Source organism: Oncorhynchus gorbuscha, linkage group LG21 (genome assembly GCF_021184085.1).
Source record: "Oncorhynchus gorbuscha isolate QuinsamMale2020 ecotype Even-year linkage group LG21, OgorEven_v1.0, whole genome shotgun sequence".
Lineage (NCBI taxonomy): Eukaryota > Metazoa > Chordata > Actinopteri > Salmoniformes > Salmonidae > Oncorhynchus > Oncorhynchus gorbuscha.
Window position 1 is genome coordinate 17,708,922 of NC_060193.1, and position 25,004 is coordinate 17,733,925.

At 46.1% G+C, this 25,004-nt stretch overlaps 1 protein-coding gene across 3 annotated transcripts in view; it reads right to left on the minus strand.

The window, feature by feature from the left end:
• Positions 1-25,004, minus strand: part of LOC124007728 (sushi, von Willebrand factor type A, EGF and pentraxin domain-containing protein 1-like) — a 214,113-nt gene that overhangs the window by 26,741 nt on the left and 162,368 nt on the right. For all 3 annotated transcript variants that reach the window (XM_046318456.1, XM_046318455.1, XM_046318457.1), the window contains 21 exons: positions 22,878-22,974; positions 22,191-22,304; positions 21,175-21,288; positions 19,921-20,122; positions 19,495-19,652; positions 18,290-18,488; positions 17,909-18,084; positions 17,550-17,674; positions 14,288-14,411; positions 13,980-14,150; positions 13,404-13,577; positions 13,124-13,243; positions 12,625-12,801; positions 9,162-9,246; positions 8,391-8,582; positions 6,890-7,057; positions 6,415-6,613; positions 5,824-6,297; positions 2,757-5,527; positions 2,182-2,413; positions 1,152-1,307 (listed from right to left, as the gene is read on the minus strand). In XM_046318456.1, the coding sequence (XP_046174412.1) occupies positions 1,152-1,307; positions 2,182-2,413; positions 2,757-5,527; positions 5,824-6,297; positions 6,415-6,613; positions 6,890-7,057; positions 8,391-8,582; positions 9,162-9,246; positions 12,625-12,801; positions 13,124-13,243; positions 13,404-13,577; positions 13,980-14,150; positions 14,288-14,411; positions 17,550-17,674; positions 17,909-18,084; positions 18,290-18,488; positions 19,495-19,652; positions 19,921-20,122; positions 21,175-21,288; positions 22,191-22,304; positions 22,878-22,974 (6,228 nt within the window). The remainder of the gene's footprint in view (positions 1-1,151; positions 1,308-2,181; positions 2,414-2,756; positions 5,528-5,823; positions 6,298-6,414; positions 6,614-6,889; positions 7,058-8,390; positions 8,583-9,161; positions 9,247-12,624; positions 12,802-13,123; positions 13,244-13,403; positions 13,578-13,979; positions 14,151-14,287; positions 14,412-17,549; positions 17,675-17,908; positions 18,085-18,289; positions 18,489-19,494; positions 19,653-19,920; positions 20,123-21,174; positions 21,289-22,190; positions 22,305-22,877; positions 22,975-25,004) is intronic.

A 25,004-nucleotide genomic window follows, 5' to 3' on the forward strand; every position in this document is an offset into this window, starting at 1 on the left:
GTTCCTGCTCCCAGCTGTTCCTCATTCTCCTAACTACCTCATTTACTCTTTCACACCTGTCCCCTATTTTGCCCTCTGATTAGAGTCCCTATTTCTCCCTCTGTTTTCCGCTTCTGTCCTTGTCGGATCCTTGTTTGATGTTTGCTGTTCTGTGTCCTTGTTCCGCCCTGTCGTGTTTTTGCCTTCTTCAGATGCTGCGTGTGAGCAGGTGTCTATGTCAGCTACACCTGCAGTCTGTGGTCGCGTCTCCAGTCGTTCCTCTCTACTGACGAGAGGATTTCAGTTTTCCTGTTTTGTTTTTTACCTAAGATAATATCCAGGATTATCGTTTTTGTTTAAGACTGGAATAAAGACTCTGTTTCTGTTAAGTCGCTTTTGGGTCCTCATTCACCAGCATAACAGAATCTCTTTGTAAACATACAGCTTTCTCGCACAGTGACTCAGCTTTCTCTCACAGTGACTCAGCTTTCTCTGCTAACATTATGACCCACCATTTTATAGGAAATTGCATCATGTTATTTCCAGTAATGGAACATTAGCCTAGGCATTAGCAGATTACTTTTCACCCAAAGTAAGAGTGAAAGTAGAATTTATTTGATTTCTCACTGTAGCAATTGGAAAAATTCCATGCACTCAATTCCATGCACGCAAAATATTATGATCAATGAGGTTTTGCACAAAAAGACAGCATCTACCCCCAAGCCATAAGACTGCTGAAAAATTAATCAAATGGCCACCCGGACTGTTTACATTAACCCCCCCCCCATCTGTTTTTACAATACTGCTACTCGCTGTTTATTATCTATGCATAGTCACTTTACAAATGACCTTGACTAACCTGTACCCCTGCACATTGACTCGGTACTGGTACCCCCTGTATATCTGTATATACCTCAATATTTGTATGTAATTTTCTGGTGTTACTTTTTGATTTGATTTATTTTCAATTGAGTTTATTTAGTAAATATTTAACTCTTAACTATATATTGAACTGCATTGTTGGTTAAAAGCGTTTCATGGTGAGGTCTACAGAAAATCAGTTTTATTTGGCGCATATGACAAATTCAAGCTAAATTGTCTATATTTTCTCTGTTCTGTAATAATATTGTAATATAAATATTGTAATAATATAAGTCTGTATCAGACATTACCTTCATCTCAAACCCAGACAGGCAGATGTACAAGACGATGTCTCCGTAGCTGTAACTGTCCCCCTTAGAGATACCATGAGGAAGAGGAGGAGGTTTCTCACAAACCACCAGAACACAGGAGACAGAGGAGAGGCCTGGAGACCAGCTACCACCCAGCTACAACAACAGAAGGAGTTAATAATCATGACATGAATTCATGTACAGTAAACATCTGTGAATGGTGGATCTGTAAATCGCGCTAGATGCTAAACGACTAAAATGTAAATGATGAAAAGCCAGAATGAACAGAGGAAGGATTGAGAGAAATGTGATTATGGACCAGAGAGCTGTCTAGAGTAAAAAAGAAGTAGAAATGAGAAAGTTGTGTGTATTGTTGAACACAATGCACACTGAGTGTACAAATCATTAGGAACACCTGCTCTTTCCATGACATAGACTGACCAGGTGAATCCGCGTGAAATGTATGATCCCTTATTGATGTCACTTGTTAAATCCAGTTCAATCAGTGTAGATGAAGGGGAGGAGACAGGTTAAAGAAGGATTTTTAACCCTTGGCACAATTGAGACATGGATTGTGTATGTGTGCCATTCAGAGGGTGAATGGGCAGGACAACATATTTAAGTGCCTTTGAACGGGGTATGGTAGTAGGTGTCAGCGCACCGGTTTGAGTGTCAAGAACTGCAACGCTGCTGGGTTTTTAAATGCTCAACAGTTTCCTATGTGTATCAAGAATGGTCCACCACCCAAAGGACATCCAGCCAAGTTGACACAACCGAAGGAAGCATTGGAGTCAACATGAACCAGCATCCCTGTGGAACACTTTCAACACCTTGAGTCCATTCCCCATCGAATTGAGGCTGATTTGAGCGCAAAAGGTGCTGCTAATGTTTTGTGCACTCAGTGTATATTATATTAAAATGTTATCCAGCATCACTGACCATCGCAACACATTGACCATGTCGACACTTGAGTGGATGTAAATTGGGTGTAAATCATCTCCATGTTTTCAGTGCATTAAAACAGTCTTACCAGACACTCTGCCAGGCCTGGCCCCTGCAGGAGGAACCCAGGCGGGCAGGAGAAGGTGACTGCCCCCCCTACAGGGGTGAGGTCCTCCCCCGTGACCAGGACGTGGGTGGTGAGGTTGGCAGGGAGCAGACATGGGGCGGGGCGGCACCTGATGATGTGTTTAGACCAGGTGCCGTCATACTGACAGGTCAGAGAGTCAGACTGGCTGGTCAGCTCATAACCCTCATCACACCTAGAGAGAGAGAGAGAGAGAGAGAGAGAGAGAGAGAGAGAGAGAGAGAGAGAGAGAGAGAGAGAGAGAGAGAGAGAGAGAGAGAGAGAGAGAGAGAGAGAGAGAGAGAGAGAGAGAGAGAGAGAGAGAGAGAAATGGGCGATGTCGGTGAGGGAGGGAGAGAGACAGGAAGAGAACGAGAATGAGGGAGAGAGGATGTGAGAGAGAGCGAGAAAGAGGAGCGGGGAGAGGGAGAGAAAGAGGGATAATGAATATCATACTATCTACTTGAATATAACTTCTCTAACACCTATATGAACAAAGAGGTTTTAACTCTCTGAAAGATACAGAAGTTCAAATTCACCTATATTGAATCTGGCTTCCGAAGGTGAACATCTCTCCCACCATGTGGGCATGTTGTTTAGCAGTTGGCTCTCCACAGGAGATGGGCTCACAGCTGATCCTCACCTCGCCCCACCTGCCCTCCCTGCCACAGGTAACATGGGGGTAGGACCCCTTCATCTGGTAACCCGGCCTGCACCTGTAGGTAACTGTGTCTGGGACAGTGGCGCTGGCGCCCTGCAGGACTGCATGGGGTACTGCAGGCGGGGCAGCCATGCACTTACCCCGGCCACAAACAGGAACACCCGGGCTCCACACCCCGCCCTTCTCACAAGTTGCAGCCGCCGGCCCCAGGACCTTATAGCCCTCGTCGCAGAGGAAGAAGACGCGGTCGCCGCAGGCGTGGTCGTGCCCCAGCACCACCCCGTATTTTAACACTGGAGGGGTGCAGAGGCAGGTGCGGCACTCCGGTACCGTCCCGACCCAATGGCCTTGGGCGGAACAGCGTAAGACGGGGTCACCGAAGACCTCATACCCGTCGAAACACACATACTCCACGACATCATCATAGTGGAAGCTGGAGCCGTTGAGGTAACCGTGGCTGATGTCCTGCGGCGGGTCACAGGCGATGATGTCACAGCGAGGGGTGGGTCCTTCCCCCCAGAGTCCGTCCCCTCGACACATCCGCTTGGGTTCCCCACCGCTGAGGATGTACCCCTCCTCACACTCATACCACACCTCACGGCTGTAGCCAAAGTCAGAGCCCAGGACTCGACCGTTGGGGATGGATGCTGGTCTACCGCAGTGGGCTGGATGGCACTCAGGCGACCCATGACTCCAGGTACCATCAGCCTGACAGACACTAACAGAGGGGCCTTGTAGGAGCAAGCCGGACTTACAGCTCAGCGCTACATGTTTGTTAAACGTATATTCCTTCCCTGTCACAGTGACATCACGAGGAACGACGGGAGAGCCACAGGAGATAGGCTCACACCAAGGCTTCTCAGCATCCCACTTCCCATCTGCCTTACAGGTCCTGGTGTCACCGCCCTTCAGGATGAACCCGGAACTACACTCGTAACGCAACACCTCCAGATACAGGAAGGAGTCTCCCTCGGCCGAGCCGTTATCGATGTCACCCGGGTCACCGCAGGAAATAGGTCGGCAGACAGGCGGTACGTCGCTCCACTGTCGGCCCGCCACACACTGTCTGACTGACTCCCCCTCTAACTCGTAGCCCACCTCACAGCTGTACTTCACCAGGCTACCCAGGGATGTGTCTGTGACGTTCACAGAACCGTGGTCTGGGCTTGGCGGATCCTCACACTCGGCAGGAACACACATGGGAGCTGTCCCGTTCCACCTCCCCTCCTCCAGGCACACTAAGGCAGTAGAGGTTGTAAGCTCATAGCTCTTATGGCAGCGGTACACTATTACAGTCCCATGCAGGAAGCTCATATCCATGGGTGATAATGGCACTGTAGCACCACCTATAGGCCTGGAGGTTATAGCAGCGTCCCTCCCGGCTAGCTCCGCATTCGGATCCAAGAGCCTCGAATACTCGCCGAAGTCGATATGAGGGGGAAGGCCGCAGTCAGAGGGGATGCAGACTGGGACGGAACTGGACCAACCGAACTCCTCACAGGTCAGGTGGTTCTGACCAACCAATTGGAAGCCGGGGAAACAGCTGTAGAAGATGGTGACGCCGAACTTGTGGTCGAGACCCTCCACAAAGCCGTTGTCTATGGGGTTCGGTGGAGCGCAGTAGATCTGGACGCACACGGGCGTCCCCTGGTCCCACTCCCCGTTCGCTAGACACTTCAGCGTCTCGGGACCATGTAGACGGTAACCGCGGTGACAGGAGAAGTTGACCACGTGGTTGAACTGGAGTTTGGTATATGCCACCTTCCCATTGGGTATCTCTTTCGGGACGGGGCACTCGATTGGTTGACAGGAAGGTACACCTCCGATCCAGAGCCCACTTTCACCACAAAGTACCGTAGCGTTACCAACCAAGGTATATCCAGGTTTACAGCTGTAGAGAGCCGTGCTGAGGTACATCAGTCCCTGAACGTCCACTATGCCATTAGCTATCTCTACAGGTTGGGGACACTCTACTGGGATGCACTCTGGGACAGGACTGCTCCAATATCCATCTGCCTGGCAGGTCACAGACCCTTCCTTCCTCAGAGTAAATCCATCCATGCAGGAGTAGCTCACCACCGAGCCGAAATAGGATGGAGCAGACAACGGTGCCGATGACGGGTCGCCAAATGCCACCTCGGGCGGAGGACCGCAAAACACCTGCTTGCAGACAGGGAAGGTGTCGTTCCACTCCTGTGCGAGGGTGCAGCGGAGAGTCCGGGCGCCGTGGAGAACATAGCCATCCTCGCAGGACAGTTCCACGATTCCAGAGTCCAAACTACGTAGAACCAGGTGGTTCTCATCTAGGGGCGGTTCTGGGCAATGGACCAGCGAGCAGCGTGGATGACTCGACTTGTCCCACTTTCCGTACTTCAGACACATCCACACAGCATCTCCGGTTAGCTCGTAGCCCTCGTCGCAGACGTACTCAACCTTGTGGCCCACCTCGAAGACGGAGCCAACGGAGCCACGGTATTGGCCATGTAGGATGATGGGCGGGGGGTTGCAGGTCAGGATGTGGCAGACGGGCGGGTCGCCGTTGGACCACTGGCGGTTGGCCTGGCACACTCTCTCCGGATGGCCGGTCAGTCGGTAGCCGTCGGCGCACGCATATGTCACCTTGCTGTTGAAGATGAAATGACCTTCGTTCTGTGGGTTGGAACACAAAATAAGAGGTTTTATGATACAGAGTACACTGTGTTCTGACTGAGATGACACGTGATATCTTGCCAGAAAGAATGTAACTTGTTGTTTCTCTATGATCGAATAAGATGACCAAGCACAGGAATGAGTGGGAACTCTGAAATGGACCTTTTAGTTATTTCGAATCACTTATGGGATTTGCAAAATGTACAATGTTTCTGTTTGTATTGAATAAAGTACATTTTTTTGTACATCTTGTTACATTGAGCCTTGACATGAATTTGAGCAGAGGAACAACATACCTGGATGAATCCATTCTCGAGTGACGGTGGGGACGGGCAGGAGACAGGCTGGCAGACAGGCAGGACCCCACCCCACTTTCCATTGGCCTCACATGTCCTCCTCTTCTCCCCTTGGATCAGGAAACCCTTATCACAGCTATAAGCCACCATCGCTCCAAAACTATAGTTGGTCCCACTCACATACCCCTTCTCGATGCCCACCGGTTTGGAGCAACGCACCGGCACGCAACCCACTTCGTATGGTGAGGGCGTCCACTCCCCTCCCATCATGCATTTCAATTTGGCGGTCGTGTTGAGGATGAAGCCCTCTTCGCATTTGTAGTTGAGCTCTGTGTTGCTGGCGTACTTGGGTTTGTTGACCGAGTCCAAGATGGCATGGGGCAGGTCAGGTGGGCGCTGGCAGAAGGTGGCGATACAACGAGGGGCCTCCTGGCCTTCGGGGGGTGCCCACAATCCCTGGGCATTGCAGACCACCTTTAAATCAAATCAAGCTTTATTTAACTTTGCGTTTAGAATCGCAACACACTTTACTTTAAAACAACAACATGAAAGACATTTTAAAAATGAAGGGCAATAAAATAGATGAATAACCTTGGAGTTGTTGCCAGCGGTGTAGCCGTCCGTGCAGAAGTAGTTGGCCGTGTCGCCAAACAGCTGGTGGCCGGCGACAGCAAGGGCGTGGTCTATGGAAGGGGGAGGGCCACAGGAGCGGGGGACACACTGAGCGGAAGTGGGACTCCATTGGCCAGTCGACAGGCACTCTCTGGACTCTAGTCCAATCAGAGTGTAGCTGTGGGGACACCGAGCCAATCAATGAAGATCAGGGCAGGAGGTAATACATCTAAACAATGTAACAAAAAGTAAACATACACAATCATATATATACACACCATTACTACTGTGCTATAACTACATAAACTACTACTTGACTTTAATGATAATAACTATAATGCTAACATTGAGGTAGTCTTGTCCAGTCAGGTCTCTTACAAATGTGTGGTAAGGCCTCAATTGAGTTAACACGCTGATAACGTATAACTAATGAAACATAGTTGACAGTATTTACCCTTCTTTGCAGACGTAGTGCACCTTGTTGCCCAGGGTGTGGTCGTCCCCCATGGTCACTGAGTCCCGGAGAGCGGGGGGGTCTCCACAGTGGACACTGGCGCAGAGAGGGGCAGGGCTGCTCCACTCACCTGATGCCTCACACACCACCTCCTCAGAGCCCTGCAGTCTTAAAGGCCCGAAGCAGTAGTTTTTATATCAATATCAAATCATTTCTGGATAACAATTATTACCTTACTGTAATCGACTGTCCATTAAAACGGGCAAATTGTTTGTTTTTTGCAACAACAACAAAAAATACAAGCAAGAATTTTGCTAGAAATTTACCACATGGTGATGTCACCATGGAAAGCCTAATCTCCCGCCCATGCAAACCTGCTGATTAGAAAGTGCTGTGTGAATTATAATTTCAACCAGCAACTATCAGGAAATAGCACTGATGACATTTTTTCACACTTTTACAGTGTTAGTTTTGTTAGCTGTCGTACAATATGATACAAAACATAGGAAAAAAAATATTATTTTGACTGCACTGGGCCTTTAACACACACAATGCCTTTTGCACACACACTGTGTAATACCTATACACATACACTCACAACACTTTTAAAGGGGAAGGGAAACACTAGGCTTTAGTAATACCTATACACATACAGCTAACTGTGTCTACACACATACACTGGTCCTTACTGTAGCTCAGTTGGTAGAGCATGTGTAATACCTATACACATACACTGTATAATACCTATACACATACACTGTGTAATACCTATACACATACACTGTGTAATACCTATACACATACACTGTGTAATACCTATACACATACACTGTGTAATACCTATACACATACACTGTGTAATGCCTATACACATACACTGTGTAATACCTATACACATACACTGTCGCCTATACACATACACTGTGATAAAAGCGTCTGCCTAAATGGCATATATTATTATTATATTATTATTATATATTATATAAATTGCCATGTTGCCATTGTCGCGTCCTACTGGTAGGCAATTTAAGATGGCGCTGACCATAGATCAAATAAACATAGTTCAAGATCAAAATATTTAAATTAGAGATGTTTCTATGGTACATGCACATGTTCAGCATTGTGTATTGAATACATGTTGTTGCTTAGCTTTACATTCCCCGTAAAGCAGTATGAAACAACAGCCAATTATTACTTTCATATATTACTAGCTACCACTTTCAAAGTCATTGCATCCAGGCAGGCGCTTCAATCTATTGACTAATGAATGTCTTATTATTTTAGATGTAAATGGATCTTGTCCTTTTATGAACCCCTTATACGACCTATACGACCTGGGACTGCTGGTCTAGAATCAGTTTCAACCTTTTAGAGCATAATTCATATGATTATGTGGAAAGTTGGGGGGGGAGACCTGATCCTAGATCAGCACTCCAACACTGAGACACTACGTGGATATAAGAACAGAAATGACAAACCAGGACAGACATTCCATCCTAACCTGTATCCCTCTGCACAGCTGTAGATCACTGTAGACAGGTAGGTTTTCCCTTTGAGGGTGAAATCTGCGTTGTCTACGTGTGGAGGTTCCCCGCAGGTGACTGGCTGACAGACAGGGGGCGCACTGCTCCACTTCAGATTGGCCTGACACTGGACATCATAGGGATCACCTGGGACGAACCCCTTAACACAGCTGGAGTGGATGAAAGGGAATAGTATACGTACATTCATAATGAGGGAATATGGGAGATGTGGCAATATAAATAGAGGTTTCATTTCAGCAACTATCTATCAGCTTAACTCCCGTTATATACATGTGTTTGTTGGTATCTTTACTTACTGTAATATACTGTATATTATACACTAGACAGCCTTCAAACTCAACTCTGGACCTTGAAGCCAGTGTCACTGTGTTTTTTCATTGTTCCCCTCTAACCAGGAACTGATTTAGACCTGGGACACCTGGTGTGTGCACTTTATTATCAGGTAGAACAGAAAACCAGCAGGCTCCAGACCTCGTAGGGTGAGAGTTGAATACCTCTGCTATACGATATCTCAATTGGAAAGAGAAAATAAAGAGGAGAAGCTATTTTATCTCACTTAACTATTAATGCAACAGCATTATCTCAATGCAACAGCATTATCTCAATGCAACAGCATTATCTCAATGCAACAGCATTATCTCAATGCAACAGCAATTTCATACTGTTGTTATGTCTAAATGGTCTACTTTGTAAGCGTGACACTTGTTGTAAATGGCTGATGGTGGTACCTGAAAGTCACCTTGCTTCCAAACGTGAAGTTGGTGCCCTTCATCACAGCATTATCTGGGACAGAGGGCCTTCCACACGAGAGGGCTGAAGAACAACACAATACCATGTAGGGCTGATCAGTTCTAGTAAACTCCTTCCAGAAGGTTCTTAGCCTCGTTTGATTAAGTGATCTTAATCAAAGATTATTGATATACTGACAAGATACATGTCTCTCCGTCCTAACAATGGGAGTTGTTGTCCATATACTGACATGTATCTATCCATAATATTTATTAAGATCACTTAATTGGTCAATTGCGCACAAGGTCTAACCAAAATGTTACTTCCTCTTTTAACCCAACCCCTCCACACATAATTTTTGGGGGGGAGAGGCACAGGGGGTTGCCACACTGTGTGCCCGGGGAGCTGTTGTTGTGGGGGTTAAGTGCTATCATGCCAACTGCTTGTCATGCCAAACCATGCATGATAGCACAAACAGACTGGCACTCAGGCTAGGTTCCCCTGCAAGGCTTTCATAAGACTGCAAGTGTGGGTTAGGGATAGATCCAGTGTGGGTTAGGGATAGATCCAGTGTGGGTTAGGGATAGATCCAGTGTGGGTTAGGTATAGATCCAGTGTGGGTTAGGTATAGATCCAGTGTGGGTTAGGGATAGATCCAGAGCCAGTGTGGGTTAGGTATAGATCCAGTGTGGGTTAGGGATAGATCCAGTGTGGGTTAGGTATAGATCCAGTGTGGGTTAGGTATAGATCCAGTGTGGGTTAGGGATAGATCCAGATCCAGAGCCAGTGTGGGTTAGGGATAGATCCAGTGTGGGTTAGGGATAGATCCAGAGCCAGTGTGGGTTAGGGATAGATCCAGTGTGGGTTAGGTATAGATCCAATGTGGGTTAGGGATAGATCCAGTGTGGGTTAGGTATAGATCCAGTGTGGGTTAGGTATAGATCCAGTGTGGGTTAGGGATAGATCCAGTGTGGGTTAGGTATAGATCCAGTGTGGGTTAGGTATAGATCCAGTGTGGGTTAGGGATAGATCCAGTGTGGGTTAGGGATAGATCCAGTGTGGGTTAGGGATAGATCCAGAACCAGTGTGGGTTAGGGATAGATCCAGTGTTGGTTAGGTATAGATCCAGTGTGGGTTAGGGATAGATCCAGTGTGGGTTAGGGATAGATCCAGTGTGGGTTAGGGATAGATCCAGTGTGGGTTAGGGATAGATCCAGTGTGGGTTAGGGATAGATCCAGTGTGGGTTAGGGATAGATCCAGTGTGGGTTAGGGATAGATCCAGTGTGGGTTAGGGATAGATCCAGAGCCAGTGTGGGTTAGGGATAGATCCAGTGTGGGTTAGGGATATAGATCCAGTGTGGGTTAGGGATAGATCCAGTGTGGGTTAGGGATAGATCCAGTGTGGGTTAGGGATAGATCCAGTGTAGGTTAGGGATAGATCCAGAGCCAGTGTGGGTTAGGGATAGATCCAGTGTGGGTTAGGGATAGATCCAGAGCCAGTGTGGGTTAGGGATAGATCCAGTGTGGGTTAGGGATAGATCCAGTGTGGGTTAGGGATAGATCCAGTGTGGGTTAGGGATAGATCCAGTGTGGGTTAGGGATAGATCCAGTGTGGGTTAGGGATAGATCCAGTGTAGGTTAGGGATAGATCCAGAGCCAGTGTGGGTTAGGGATAGATCCAGTGTGGGTTAGGGATAGATCCAGAGCCAGTGTGGGTTAGGGATAGATCCAGAGCCAGTGTGGGTTAGGGATAGATCCAGTGTGGGTTAGGGATAGATCCAGAACCAGTGTGGGTTAGGGATAGAGCCAGTGTGGGTTAGGGATAGATCCAGTGTGGGTTAGGGATAGATCCAGAGCCAGTGTGGGTTAGGGATAGATCCAGTGTGAGTTAGGGATAGATCCAGAGCCAGTGTGGGTTAGGGATAGAGCCAGTGTGGGTTAGGGATAGATCCAGTGTGGGTTAGGGATAGATCCAGAGCCAGTGTGGGTTAGGGATAGATCCAGTGTGGGTTAGGGATAGAGCCAGTGTGGGTTAGGGATAGATCCAGAGCCAGTGTAGGTTAGGGATAGATCCAGAGCCAGTGTGGGTTAGGGATAGATCCAGTGTGGGTTAGGGATAGATCCAGTGTGGGTTAGGGATAGATCCAGTGTGGGTTAGGGATAGATCCAGAGCCAGTGTGGGTTAGGGATAGATCCAGTGTGGGTTAGGGATAGATCCAGAACCAGTGTGGGTTAGGGTTAGATCCAGAGCCAGTGTGTGTAAGGGATAGATCCAGAACCAGTGTGGGTTAGGGTTAGATCCAGAGCCAGTGTGTGTAAGGGATAGATCCAGAACAAGTGTGGGTTAGGAATAGATCCAGAACCAGTGTGGGTTAGGGATAGATCCATAGTCTGTGTGGGTTAGGGATAGATCCAGAACCAGTGTGGGTTAGGAATAGATCCAGTGGCCAGCGACCCGGTCCAGAGGCCTTTCAGCCGGCCCTGCCAACAGTGCAGTAGAAAGATTCTGTTTCAACAGTACAGGGCAGACAAAGAGCCAGCTGCACAGCACATAATCACCCATTATACACACACACACACACACACACACACACACACACACACACACACACACACACACACACACACACACACACACACACACACACACACACACACACACACACACACACACACACACACACACACACACACACACACACACACACACACACACACACACACACACACACACACACACACACACACACACAAGGTCAGGACATTTATATGCCAGTTGATTTTGAGAGAGAGAGAATGAGAGAGTGAGACGAGAGCGAGAGTGAGAGAGAGCGAGAGCGAGACAGCGAGAGAGAGTGAGACAGAGAGTGAGACAGAGAGAGAGACAGAGAGAGAGACAGAGTATGAGTGTTCAGGATAAAAACAAACAGTTAGCATTTGTTGCTCGTTACCCAACATCAAGCCTCCATTATAACCGCTGTGACTGAAGGCTTTGGTTAGGCAGATCTGAGCGCTATGAAGGCGTGATGGGCATAATGAGGATAATTGTGTTATTTATACAGTTGTCTAAGTACCTCATGGATAAGAGGGTTGTGCTAGATTACTCAAATGTAAATGGACTGTCATGAAACTGGGTATTTCTGGAAACATTAACATATCGTACATAACAATGCTGGATCTCTACTGATAGTGACAACAAAGCAATATGTGAAAACAAGATTCTTTTTGAGATGATATAGAAACCCAAGCAGAACACTTAAGTAGGACATGCCATATATTATGATGATAATAATTATGATTATGATTATTTTATAATATTATTCATTTTATGAACATATCATTATTATTATCATGCTCATATCATGATCATCATGATTATGATTACATTATTATGATTCTATCATGATTATCATTATCACTACAGCATATATTACATGTAACCATGTTGGTGTCCTCCATACCTCTGCAGTACGGGAAAACACCATTCCAGCTTCCTGTCTCCAGGCATAGGACGTGAGATGGGCCAATCAGCTCGTAGCCTTCCTCGCAGGTGAACACGACCTCACTTCCCATCAGGAAGTTAATACCGTCCTTATAGCCGAACTCTGGAGCCCCCGGGTTCTCACACTTCACCGGTTCTAGATTGATAACATACATACAGAGAAAAAAGGTTTGATACTGCAGCTACTGCACCTTGAAGTGACAGCAGATAAGAATGGATGAAAACGTTTGGCAGAGGTGAACTGTAGATGTTTGATGATGATGAAGCAAAAGGCACGAGAGGCATTGCTATGCAGTAATGTAGCGAAGAGGTTCTGAAACTTGTCTCATAACTAGGAAGAATGGAATTGCTAGGGAAATTTGTGATTTTCCTGACCACATGAACTGACCGGGGGAAAACCTTTGGCTCAGGTGGTATGTGGTCCAGGCCTCGAGTAGGTTACAGTATGTGTGTGTTACCTGTGCAGTTCTTCCCGTCTCCGCTGTAGGGGTGGATACAGGTGCAGGCGTAGGAGCCGTCTGTGTTCTGACAGCTGGAGTGTTCATCACAGTCTGAGCCCAGTGCACACTCATCCACATCTGTATGGACACACGCATCTCGTTATACTCTGCGCTGATTGAAAACATTGTATTCATTGACATACGCTCTAAATACGGTAGATGTACATGAATTGTGTGATGCAAATAGTGTGAGTATGACACCGTGTATATTCATCCACTGTGTCCGTTTCAGTCTTACCCAGGCAGGCGGGTGTGTTGCCTCCCCACTTCCCACTGTTGGTACAGAGGACCTTGGCGTCCCCCAGCAGGTAGAACCCTGGGTTACACTGGTACACCACAGAGCTGCCTGCATGGTAGTCAGCACCCTGGAACAGACCATGCTCCAGGGGCCAAGGAGAACCACACTTTACTCCTATACAGGTAGATATACACAGGTTACATGATAAATGTTTGGTTATGAATGGAGATTATTACCCCATCTGGTACTCCTATAGATAGACAGTACTCAGAATGGTTTTGGTGTTTGTTGCTTTTTGATGGTTGTTCTCTATTACTGAGGCCATGCTTATGGACATAGATGACTCCAATGTAACCTCTGTGTGTGTGTGTGTGTGTGTGTGTGTGTGTGTGTGTGTGTGTGTGTGTGTGTGTGTGTGTGTGTGTGTGTGTGTGTGTGTGTGTGTGTGTGTGTGTGTGTGTGTGTGTGTGTGTGTGTGTGTGTGTGTGTGTGTGTGTGTGTGTGTGTGTGTGTGTGTGTGTGTGTGTCTCTATGTTCATGCGTGGATGTGGGTGTGTGTAACTAATGGTCCCTCACGTTCACAGCGAGGCAGGGCGTGGCTCCACTCTCCCTTGTTGTGACACTGCAGCAGCGGCTCCCCCACCAGGTAGAAGCCGGGAACACAGGACAGCTGCGTCTGAGACCCGGGACTGACCGCTGGACTGGACGCACGCAGGTGAGGCACTGTGTTCTCTAGCTGGGGGCAGTCTGACAAACACAAATAGGAGAATGAAGTGGGTTAATGTTTTCCTACACACGGTTTTAAAACCAGTTTTGTTCCCCCTCCGCCTATGGTTAAGGTGAGGACTTGGCCAGTGTAAGCTGATCCTATGTTTGTCCCTCACCAGCGCAGAAGATGCAGTTGGGGTTAGTCTTCACTCTCCCTACCACCCCATTGAGGAAGTCAGGCCAGGCCAGGACGTTGCCTCTGATGTTTTTCCCTGGGCAGGTGCTGGCTAGGATCTTGATCTACGGAGAAATATGGAGGTCACTTCATGGGGCAGAGGTACAGAAAATGATTGGTGGTTCACCCACATACAGTTGAAGTTTCACAATTCCTGACATTTAATCCGAGTTAAAATCCTGTTTTAGGTCAGTTCGGATCACAGTTTTATTTTAAGAATGTGAAATGTCAGAATAATAATAGAGATAATTATTTATTAAAGCTTTAATTTCTTTCATCCCATTCCCAGTGGGTCAGAAGATTAAATACACTCAATGAGCTTTTGGCAGAATTGCCTTTAAATTGTTTAACTTGGGTCAAACGTTTCAGGTAGCCTTCCACAAGCTTCCCACAATAAGTTGGGTGAATTCCTCCTGACAGAGCTGGTATAACTGAATCAGGTGGGTAGGCCTCCTTGCTCACACACACTTTTTCAGTTCTGCTCACAAATCTTCTGTAGGATTGACTAGTCACTTTAAATAAAGCCACTTAAATAATGACACTTTAATAATGTTAACATATCCTACATTACTCATCTCATATGTATATACTGTATTTTATACCATCTATTGCACCTTGCCTATGCCGCTCAGCCATCATTTATATGTACATATTCTCATTCACCCCTTTAGACTTGTGTGTATTAGGTAGTTGGGGAATTGTTAGATTACTTGTTAGATATTACTGCACTGTCGGAACTAGAAGCACAAGCATTTCGCTACACTCGCATTAACATCTGCTAACCATGTGTATGTGACCAATACAATTTGATTTGATGTTGACTGTCGACTGTGTGTGTGTTTCAGGTTATAAAGCAGTAGGACAGTCTGAATGTGTGTGTGTTTCAGGTTATAAAGCAGTAGGACAGTCTGAATGTGTGTGTGTGTCAGGTTATAAAGCAGTAGGACAGTCTGAATGTGTGTGTGTTTCAGGTTATAAAGCAGTAGGACAGTCTGTATGTGTGTGTGTTTCAGGTTATAAAGCAGTAGGACAGTCTGAATGTGTGTGTGTTTCAGGTTATAAAGCAGTAGGACAGTCTGAATGTGTGTGTGTTTCAGGTTATAAAGCAGTAGGACAGTCTGAATGTGTGTGTGTTTCAGGTTATAAAGCAGTAGGACAGTCTGAATGTGTGTGTGTTTCAGGTTATAAAGCAGTAGGACAGTCTGAATGTGTGTGTGTTTCAGGTTATAAAGCAGTAGGACAGTCTGAATGTGTGTGTGTTTCAGGTTATAAAGCAGTAGGACAGTCTGAATGTGTGTGTGTGTCAGGTTATAAAACAGTAGGACAGTCTGAATGTGTGTGTGTGTCAGGTTATAAAGCAGTAGGACAGTCTGAATGTGTGTGTGTTTCAGGTTATAAAGCAAGGACAGTAGGACAGTCTGAATGTGTCTGAATGTGTGTTTCAGGTTATAAAGCAGTAGGACAGTCTGAATGTGTGTGTGTGTCAGGTTATAAAGCAGTAGGACAGTCTGAATGTGTGTGTGTTTCAGGTTATAAAGCAGTAGGACAGTCTGAATGTGTGTGTGTGGTCAGGTTATAAAGCAGTAGGACAGTCTGAATGTGTGTGTGTTTCAGGTTATAAAGCAGTAGGACAGTCTGAATGTGTGTGTGTTTCAGGTTATAAAGCAGTAGGACAGTCTGAATGTGTGTGTGGTTATAAAGCAGGGACAGTTAATAAAGGTTATAAAGCAGTAGGACAGTCTGAATGTGTGTGTGTTTCAGGTTATAAAGCAGTAGGACAGTCTGAATGTGTGTGTGTTTCAGGTTATAAAGCAGTAGGACAGTCTGAATGTGTGTGTGTTTCAGGTTATAAAGCAGTAGGACAGTCTGAATGTGTGTGTGTCAGGTTATAAAGCAGTAGGACAGTCTGAATGTGTGTGTGTCAGGTTATAAAGCAGTAGGACAGTCTGAATGTGTGTGTGTTTCAGGTTATAAAGCAGTAGGACAGTCTGAATGTGTGTGTGTCAGGTTATAAAGCAGTAGGACAGTCTGAATGTGTGTGTGTTTCAGTTTATAAAGCAGTAGGACAGTCTGAATGTGTGTGTGTTTCAGGTTATAAAGCAGTAGGACAGTCTGAATGTTTGTGTGTTTCAGGTTATAAAGCAGTAGGACAGTCTGAATGTGTGTGTGTCAGGTTATAAAGCAGTAGGACAGTCTGAATGTGTGTGTGTTTCAGGTTATAAAGCAGTAGGACAGTCTGAATGTGTGTGTGTTTCAGGTTATAAAGCAGTAGGACAGTCTGAATGTGTGTGTGTTTCAGGTTATAAAGCAGTAGGACAGTCTGAATGTGTGTGTGTCAGGTTATAAAGCAGTAGGACAGTCTGAATGTGTGTGTGTCAGGTTATAAAGCAGTAGGACAGTCTGAATGTGTGTGTGTTTCAGGTTATAAAGCAGTAGGACAGTCTGAATGTGTGTGTGTCAGGTTATAAAGCAGTAGGACAGTCTGAATGTGTGTGTGTCAGGTTATAAAGCAGTAGGACAGTCTGAATGTGTGTGTGTTTCAGGTTATAAAGCAGTAGGACAGTCTGAATGTGTGTGTGTCAGGTTATAAAGCAGTAGGACAGTCTGAATGTGTGTGTGTCAGGTTATAAAGCAGTAGGACAGTCTGAATGTGTGTGTGTCAGGTTATAAAGCAGTAGGACAGTCTGAATGTGTGTGTGTTTCAGGTTATAAAGCAGTAGGACAGTCTGAATGTGTGTGTGTCAGGTTATAAAGCAGTAGGACAGTCTGAATGTGTGTGTGTCAGGTTATAAAGCAGTAGGACAGTCTGAATGTGTGTGTGTCAGGTTATAAAGCAGTAGGACAGTCTGAATGTGTGTGTGTCAGGTTATAAAGCAGTAGGACAGTCTGAATGTGTGTGTGTCAGGTTATAAAGCAGTAGGACAGTCTGAATGTGTGTGTGTTTCAGGTTATAAAGCAGTAGGACAGTCTGAATGTGTGTGTTTCAGGTTATAAAGCAGTAGGACAGTCTGAATGTGTGTGTGTCAGGTTATAAAGCAGTAGGACAGTCTGAATGTGTGTGTGTTTCAGGTTATAAAGCAGTAGGACAGTCTGAATGTGTGTGTGTTTCAGGTTATAAAGCAGTAGGACAGTCTGAATGTGTGTGTGTTTCAGGTTATAAAGCAGTAGGACAGTCTGAATGTGTGTGTGTCAGTGTGATTTACTTGTTGTGGGTCCAGAACTCTGTCCCAGATGTGGAGCTGGCTGAGGGACCCCACGAAGGACTCCACGGGGTTAAAGCCTTCACCCCTCTGGTCCTGGTCCTGGCCCAGCACCAGTGCCCCTCCACCTGCAGGGCAGGGTCAAGGTTCAGAGGTTAACCACTAGTCTTTGAGTTCTATGAAATCAGCCTAAAAGATGTCAAAACCTCATTGCTATTACTTCATTAAGACACGCAAAATAAAATCATTCTACTTTATGATACGCCACACTTTGCCACACATAGATACTATTAAGCAGCAGACAACGAGGACTCAATGAGGTACTAAGGTGATTCAGTAGAATGAGCAGGATAGCACTACACCTGGGATGGTGGTGCCCACTGACAGGCCTTTCCCTCCATCTGAGGGGTTTCCGTTGATATAGACCCTCCAGTCCCCGTCCCAGCTTCGCCATGACACCCCAATGTGGTGCCACTGGCCCGTGTTGACCGCCGGGCAGTCTGTGATCCTGTCCTTACCATTGATGTATAGGACCCACCTGGGGAGAGAGAGAGAGAGACAGAGAGAGAGAGAGAGAGAGAATGAGAGAATGAGAGAATGAGAGAATGAGAGAGAAAGCATTTTGTGTGGACTAGAATAAGAACTAGTTCCAAATACAGAAATAAACAAATATCCATCCTAGTCACTCTCCCTAGTCATGCACGAACACGTATGTTCCCCTGTATGTGTGTGTCAGTACTGACCCGTTGTAGTCTATGAGCAGGAAGGCGTTGTCACTTTCCTCCACGGCGTAGGAGATGGGAGTGCCGTAGTTGGTGGTGTCTGATGACCTCATCCAGAACGTACACGTGATCTCCGTCAGCGCAGGCATCACCCCGTCCATCATTACATAACCATGGATACCCGACACCTCGAAATCCAGGTTGAATGAAGTCGACATCTCTGAAGGGAAGAGAATGTTTAGGCAGTAAACGAGTGAAAAAAATATTACAATTATTATGAAAAAGTTTTAGGTGTAAATAGGAAGAGCAGTTTCCAGGTCATTGAGGTTAGAAGGAGAAAAAGTGTTTTGGGCCAGAAATGATGTGTGTATGAAAATTGATTTTTAAGTAAAGGAGCAGTTGTTGATTCATATTAAATAGATATTGATCCAGAAAAAAAGGACCAGATCAGTCCATTAGGCTGTAAAATCAAACTTTAAGAAAGACATTTCCTTCGATTAGACAACCAGACGTTCGGCACCAATGCCTCCAATGAGTAGTGAAACCTCACATTTACTTTTCTACTGCTTGTGCTCCCAACAAATGATCCTTTCTGTTGAATCATTTCGGTAAGAAAAATAAACCACTCCTGGTTGAGCAACAGACTCGTTGGTTCCAGCAATTGCTTTTTATTTATTTGTACTTATTATTTTAATAACTTAAAATTGTACCAACATTTATACACTCATCCTCCTCTCTCTACCCCTCCTCCACTCATCCCCCTCTCTCTGCTCCTCCTCCACTCATCCCCCTCTCTCTACCCCTCCTCCACTCATCCCCCTCTCTCTGCTCCTCCTCCACTCATCCCCCTCTCTCTACCCCTCCTCCACTCATCCCCCTCTCTCTGCCCCTCCTCCACTCATCCCCCTCTCTCTGCTCCTCCTCCACTCATCCCCCTCTCTCTACCCCTCCTCCACTCATCCCCTCTCTCTGCTCCTCCTCCACTCATCCCCCTCTCTCTACCCCTCCTCCACTCATCCCCTCTCTCTGCTCCTTCTCCACTCATCCCCCTCTCTCCTCCACCCCTCCTCCACTCATCCTCCTCTCTCTGCTCCTCCTCCACTCATCCCCCTCTCTCTACCCCTCCTCCACTCATCCCCTCTCTCTGCTCCTTCTCCACTCATCCCCCTCTCTCTACCCCTCTTCCACTCATCCCCCTCTCTACTCCTCCTCCATGGCGTCTATACCTGTCTCACACCTGCTTCCGTTGAACCCAGGAGGGCAGCGGCAGGTGTAGGAGCCCGGTCCGTCTATACAGGTGGCCCCGTTGATACAAAGGTTAGCCTGACACTCATCAACATCCACCTGGCACAGCCTGCCACGGTAGCCCTCCACACACAGACACCTGCATACAGAGAGAGAAGACTGTCATATATACCTGTTCAGTGAACTTCATACACAATCATATTCCTTTAAGCCTTACAAATGCTGAATAACTGACTGAAGTCCCACCCATATTTCACTAAAATCTCAAGTTTGAAAACAATTCAACACATATTTTCCACAAAAATAAAACATAAATATGCAAAAGATTATATATAATAAAAAATAAATAAATAAAAGTACACCACTGCTTAGTTGGTTGACAGCGGTCAGCTGTTCCTTCTTGTTACCTGAAGTTGTTGACCGCGTCCTGACATGTCCCTCCATTCAGACAGGGGGCGCTGTTACACTCATTCACATTGACCTCACAGCGGTAACCAGAGTAGCCCGGGAGGCAGGTGCAGGAGTACCCCCCCATCAGGTCGTCACACACCCCCCCGTTCAGACACGGACTGGACAGACACTCATCTATCTCCAGCTCACAACGGGAACCTAGAAGACAGAAAGGAAAAAGATCAGATTGATTTCTTTGTTTATTTCTCAGGGACCATGCACAACAGGACATTGCATTGTGTCTTTGTGAGACGCAGAGGAGGTGAATCGATGACACATTCGAGTGTCTAGTTTGAGAAACAGATGCCTCACAAGTCCTCAACTGGCAGGTTCATTAAATAGTACCCGCAAAACACCAGTCTCAACGTCAACAAACTTTTGAACGGTATAAATGAGAGAGAGAGAGAGAGAGAGAGAGAGAGAGAGAGAGAGAGAGAGAGAGAGAGAGAGAGAGAGAGAGAGAGAGAGAGAGAGAGAGAGAGAGAGAGAGAGAGAGAGAGATGAGAGATGAGAGATAGATATAGATATACAAATATCTAATAATCCAAATATACAACAATATACAATATAATGATAAAGTTACATCAGAGTTTTCATTGTCCCTTGGTCCTACAGTATGTAACATCTTAAGAGTCAGAATGTCTTAGTGTTCACATGACTGGTTTGCCTATAAGCTACATACTGTATAACAAACGTACAGCACTGGTTGGCAGGGTGTTCCATAATCCAGCTGTCTGGCCACATGTGGTGCCACTAAACTGAGTGGAGCAGAGTCCCCTTTGGTTGAAGCTGTTGTCGTGTTGTTGATCACAAGGCAAAATATCGCGTGAGTACTGGAGAACTCAATTAATTCCATTACTGGCATTGAATGTTTGCTGTATAAATGAAAGCATTTTTTTTGTGGATGTTGCTAAAAAAAAATGGTTTTGTTGGTATTTGCCTTTAGCAGGACAATGTTTTTTATTTGGCATATTATGATAATTATAGTTTTAAATTAAATAAATAATTTGCCATGTGATCATTTTACACGTGTTCCCTTCTGCAGTAGTAGCATAGAATGCAGCATTGTGATTATTACAAATGCAAGGTTTAATTTAAATGTTTAAGGGGCTGCCTCTGCAGTATATTCAGGCAATGTTCATGCAATTATGAATACAGGTAACTGAAGTGCCCAAGGAGTCTGGGAGGGAGGCGAGGCAGAGTGATCCCACCTGTGAAGCCGTCAGCACAGCTGCAGGTGTACTGGTTGATCTCGTCCACACACACTCCCTCGTTCAGACAGGGGAAGGAGCTACACTCATTCACCTCTGCCTCGCACAGAGAACCTGGGACAGGACAGAGGACCAGCAGTCAGTCATATACACACATCTGCCATCAAATAGTACTAAATGCAGCTTTGGTGCCAGATAAAGGTTTTGGCAAAGCAGAAACAGATTACAGCACCCAGGCTACTGAATGTCTGATAAATCCTCAAAGAAGATGTGTCTGTGTGGAGGACAGTGGACAGTCATGATGTGGAGGACAGTGGACAGTCATGACGTGGAGGACAGTGGACAGTCATGACGTGGAGGACAGTGGACAGTCATGACGTGGAGGACAGTGGACAGTCATGATGTGGAGGACAGTGGACAGTCATGACGTGGAGGACAGTGGACAGTCATGAAGTGGAGGACAGTGGAGAGTCATGACATGGAGGACAGCGGACAGTCATGAAGTGGAGGACAGTGGAGAGTCATGATGTGGAGGACAGTGGACAGTCATGATGTGGAGGACAGTGGACAGTCATGACATGGAGGACAGTGGACAGTCATGACGTGGAGGACAGTGGACAGACATGAAGTGGAGGACAGTGGACAGTCATGACATGGAGGACAGTGGACAGTCATGACGTGGAGGACAGTGGACAGACATGAAGTGGAGGACAGTGGAGAGTCATGATGTGGAGGACAGTGGACAGTCATGATGTGGAGGACAGTGGACAGTCATGACATGGAGGACAGTGGACAGTCATGACGTGGAGGACAGTGGACAGTCATGACATGGAGGACAGTGGACAGTCATGACATGGAGGACAGTGGACAGTCATGACATGGAGGACAGTGGACAGTCATGACATGGAGGACAGTGGACAGTCATGACATGGAGGACAGTGGACAGTCATGACATGGAGGACAGTGGACAGTCATGATGTGGAGGACAGTGTGTAGTTGTTGTGACGTCTCCATACCTACAAAGCCAGGTCTACACTGACAGAGGAAGTCTCCCATGCCATCCTTACAGAGACCGTCATTCTGACAGGGTGCCGAGTCACACTCATCTATGTCACTCTCACACTTAGCCCCTGAGAGAGAAACACATCGACACAGTGATATAAGACAACTGCCCGAGGTGATGTGGTATATGGACACAGCCCTTAGCCGTGCTATATTGGCCATATATTACAAACCCCAGTGGTGCCTTATTAGTATTATAAACTGGTTACCAAGGTTATTGAAGCAGTAAAAATAGAAGTTTGTCAAACCCGTGGTATACGGTGTGATATACCACAGCTGTCAGCCAATCAACATTCAGTGCTCAAACCACCCAGTTTATAACTAATATTAACTTCTCATTGCTCTAATGATCATTGTTTGACTGAAAGCTTAAGTGTGTGTGTAACCGGTGTGATATGGCTAGCTGGTTAGCGGCGTTTTAATCGGTGATGTCACTTGCTCTAAGACCTTAAAGTAGTTGTCTCCCTTGCTCTGCAAGGGCCTTGGCTCTTGTGACATCATAGGTCATGGTGCTTCGAGGGTTGTTCATGTGTGCAGAGAGTCCCTGATTCATGCCCAGGTTGGGGCGAGGAGAGGGACAGAAGAACACTGTGACATGTGGAAGTTCTCTTTTCATTCCATTCATAACTGTTTTAGTTTACCTGTGAAACCAGGTAGACAGGTGCACACGTATCCCGCCCCCACCTCCTCACACGTGCCCCTGTTCTGACACGGATTCAGGAAACACTCATGGAACACCTGAGGAGATGCAGGTACAGTCATGTGGTTGTGAGCTATGGTCATGAGTGTAGAGTGTGATCACTTCAGGAGAAAGAGAGCATCTCATTCTCACATTCCATACTCCATACTTCCATCACATTCCACACTAAAGCATTACTGATTACAACTCATCATCCCCAGTGCACTCTAGTCCAAGAGAACTTCTCTGGGGACCTTTGTTTAGTTCCCTGTAAGTTACCAGGATGTCATTGAGGACCATGTCAGGACCTTTCTGGATGTTTTAAGGACTTTCATTTTACTAGTCCTTAGGACACCACGTGATGACGTTGTTAGGATGTTCTTTGGACACTGTGTCATGGTCCCCTGGAGGTTTAGTCTAGTTCACAGTTTGTCCCAGGTACGTCCCCAGGGAAGTTCTTGGAACGTTGTGTCATGGTCCCCTGGAGGTTTTGTCTAGTTACCGGTTCGTCCCAGGTACGTCCCCAAGACATTGTGACATGGTCCCCTGGACGTATTCTCCAAACCCCCCCCCCCCCCCCCGGTCTGTCCCTGGATGTCCCCACGGACGTTTTTAGCACGTTCTTGGGACATTGTGTCATGGTCCCCTGGAGATTTTTGTCAGGTGATGGTCGCAGGTGTCCCATTATAAAGTGATGAAATAGTATGGGTGTTTTAAGGTAAGTGGTACGCTGTCCAGCTAAAATAGTATAAAAACCTTTAATAAATGACAATATGATTACATTTGACATGATTACTTAGTACTGACTTTCCAATATGACCCCACCTGGGATTTCTGCTGCTGTACCACAAAGTCTGCAGCTTTCTCTGAAGTCTTCTACACATTCAGTACCTATAATACAAATGTGCACTTAACAAAAGAGTGCCATCTCAAATCAAACAAATCAAATTTTATTCGTCACATGTTGCGAATACAACAGGTGTAGAATTTACTGTGAAATGCTTACTTACAAGCCCAACAGTGCAGTTTTAAGAAAAGAATAGTTAAGAAAATATTTATGAAATAAACTAAAGTAAAAAAAGAAACACAATAAAATAACAATAACGAAGATATATACAAGGGGATACCGGTACTGGGTCAATGTGCGGGCGTACAGGTTAATCGAGGTAATTGAGGTAATATGTACATGTAAAGTGCATTCAGAAAGTATTCAGACCCCTTGACCGTTTCCACATTTTGTTACATTACAGCCTTATTCTAAAATTGATTAAATTATTTTTTCCCTCATCAATCTACACACAATATCACTTAATGAGAGGCAAAAACAGATTTTCAGACATTTTTGTAAATTCATAACAAAAAAAACTAAAAGAATACCATATTTACATAGGTTTTCGGACCATAGGTACTGAATCTGTAAAAGACACATTTTCTATGAGCCTCGAAATTGAGCTCAGGTGCATCCTGTTTACATTGATCCTCCTTGAGATTCTACAACTTGACTGGAGTCCACCTGTGGTAAATTCAATTGATTGGACAAGACTTGGAAAGGCACACATCTGTCTATATAAGGCCCTACATTTGACAGTGCATGTCAGAGCAAAAAGTAAGGCATGAGGTCGAAGTAATTGTCCGTAGAGCTCCGATACAGGATTGTGTCGAGGCACAGATCTGGGGAAGGGTAACAAAAAAGACTCTCAGAGCATGAGAAACATGATTCTCTGGTCTGATAAAACCAAGATGGAACACTTTGGCCTGAATGCCAAATGCCATGTCTGGAGAAAAACAAAAGAGTGCGAGCATCGTGGTGGCAGCATCATGCTGTGGGGATTTGTTTCAGAGGCAGGGACTGGGAGACTTGTCAGGATTTAGGGAAAGGTGTACGGCGCAAAGAACAGAGAGATCCTTGATGAAAACCTGCTCCTGGGCACTTGGGACCTCAGACTGGAGCGAAGGTTCACCTTCCAACAGGACAACAACCCTTAGCACACAGCCAAGACAACGCAGGAGTGGCTTCGGGACAAGTCTCTGAATGTCCTTGAGTGGCCCAGCCAGAACCCGGACTTGAACCCGATCGAAAATCTCTGGA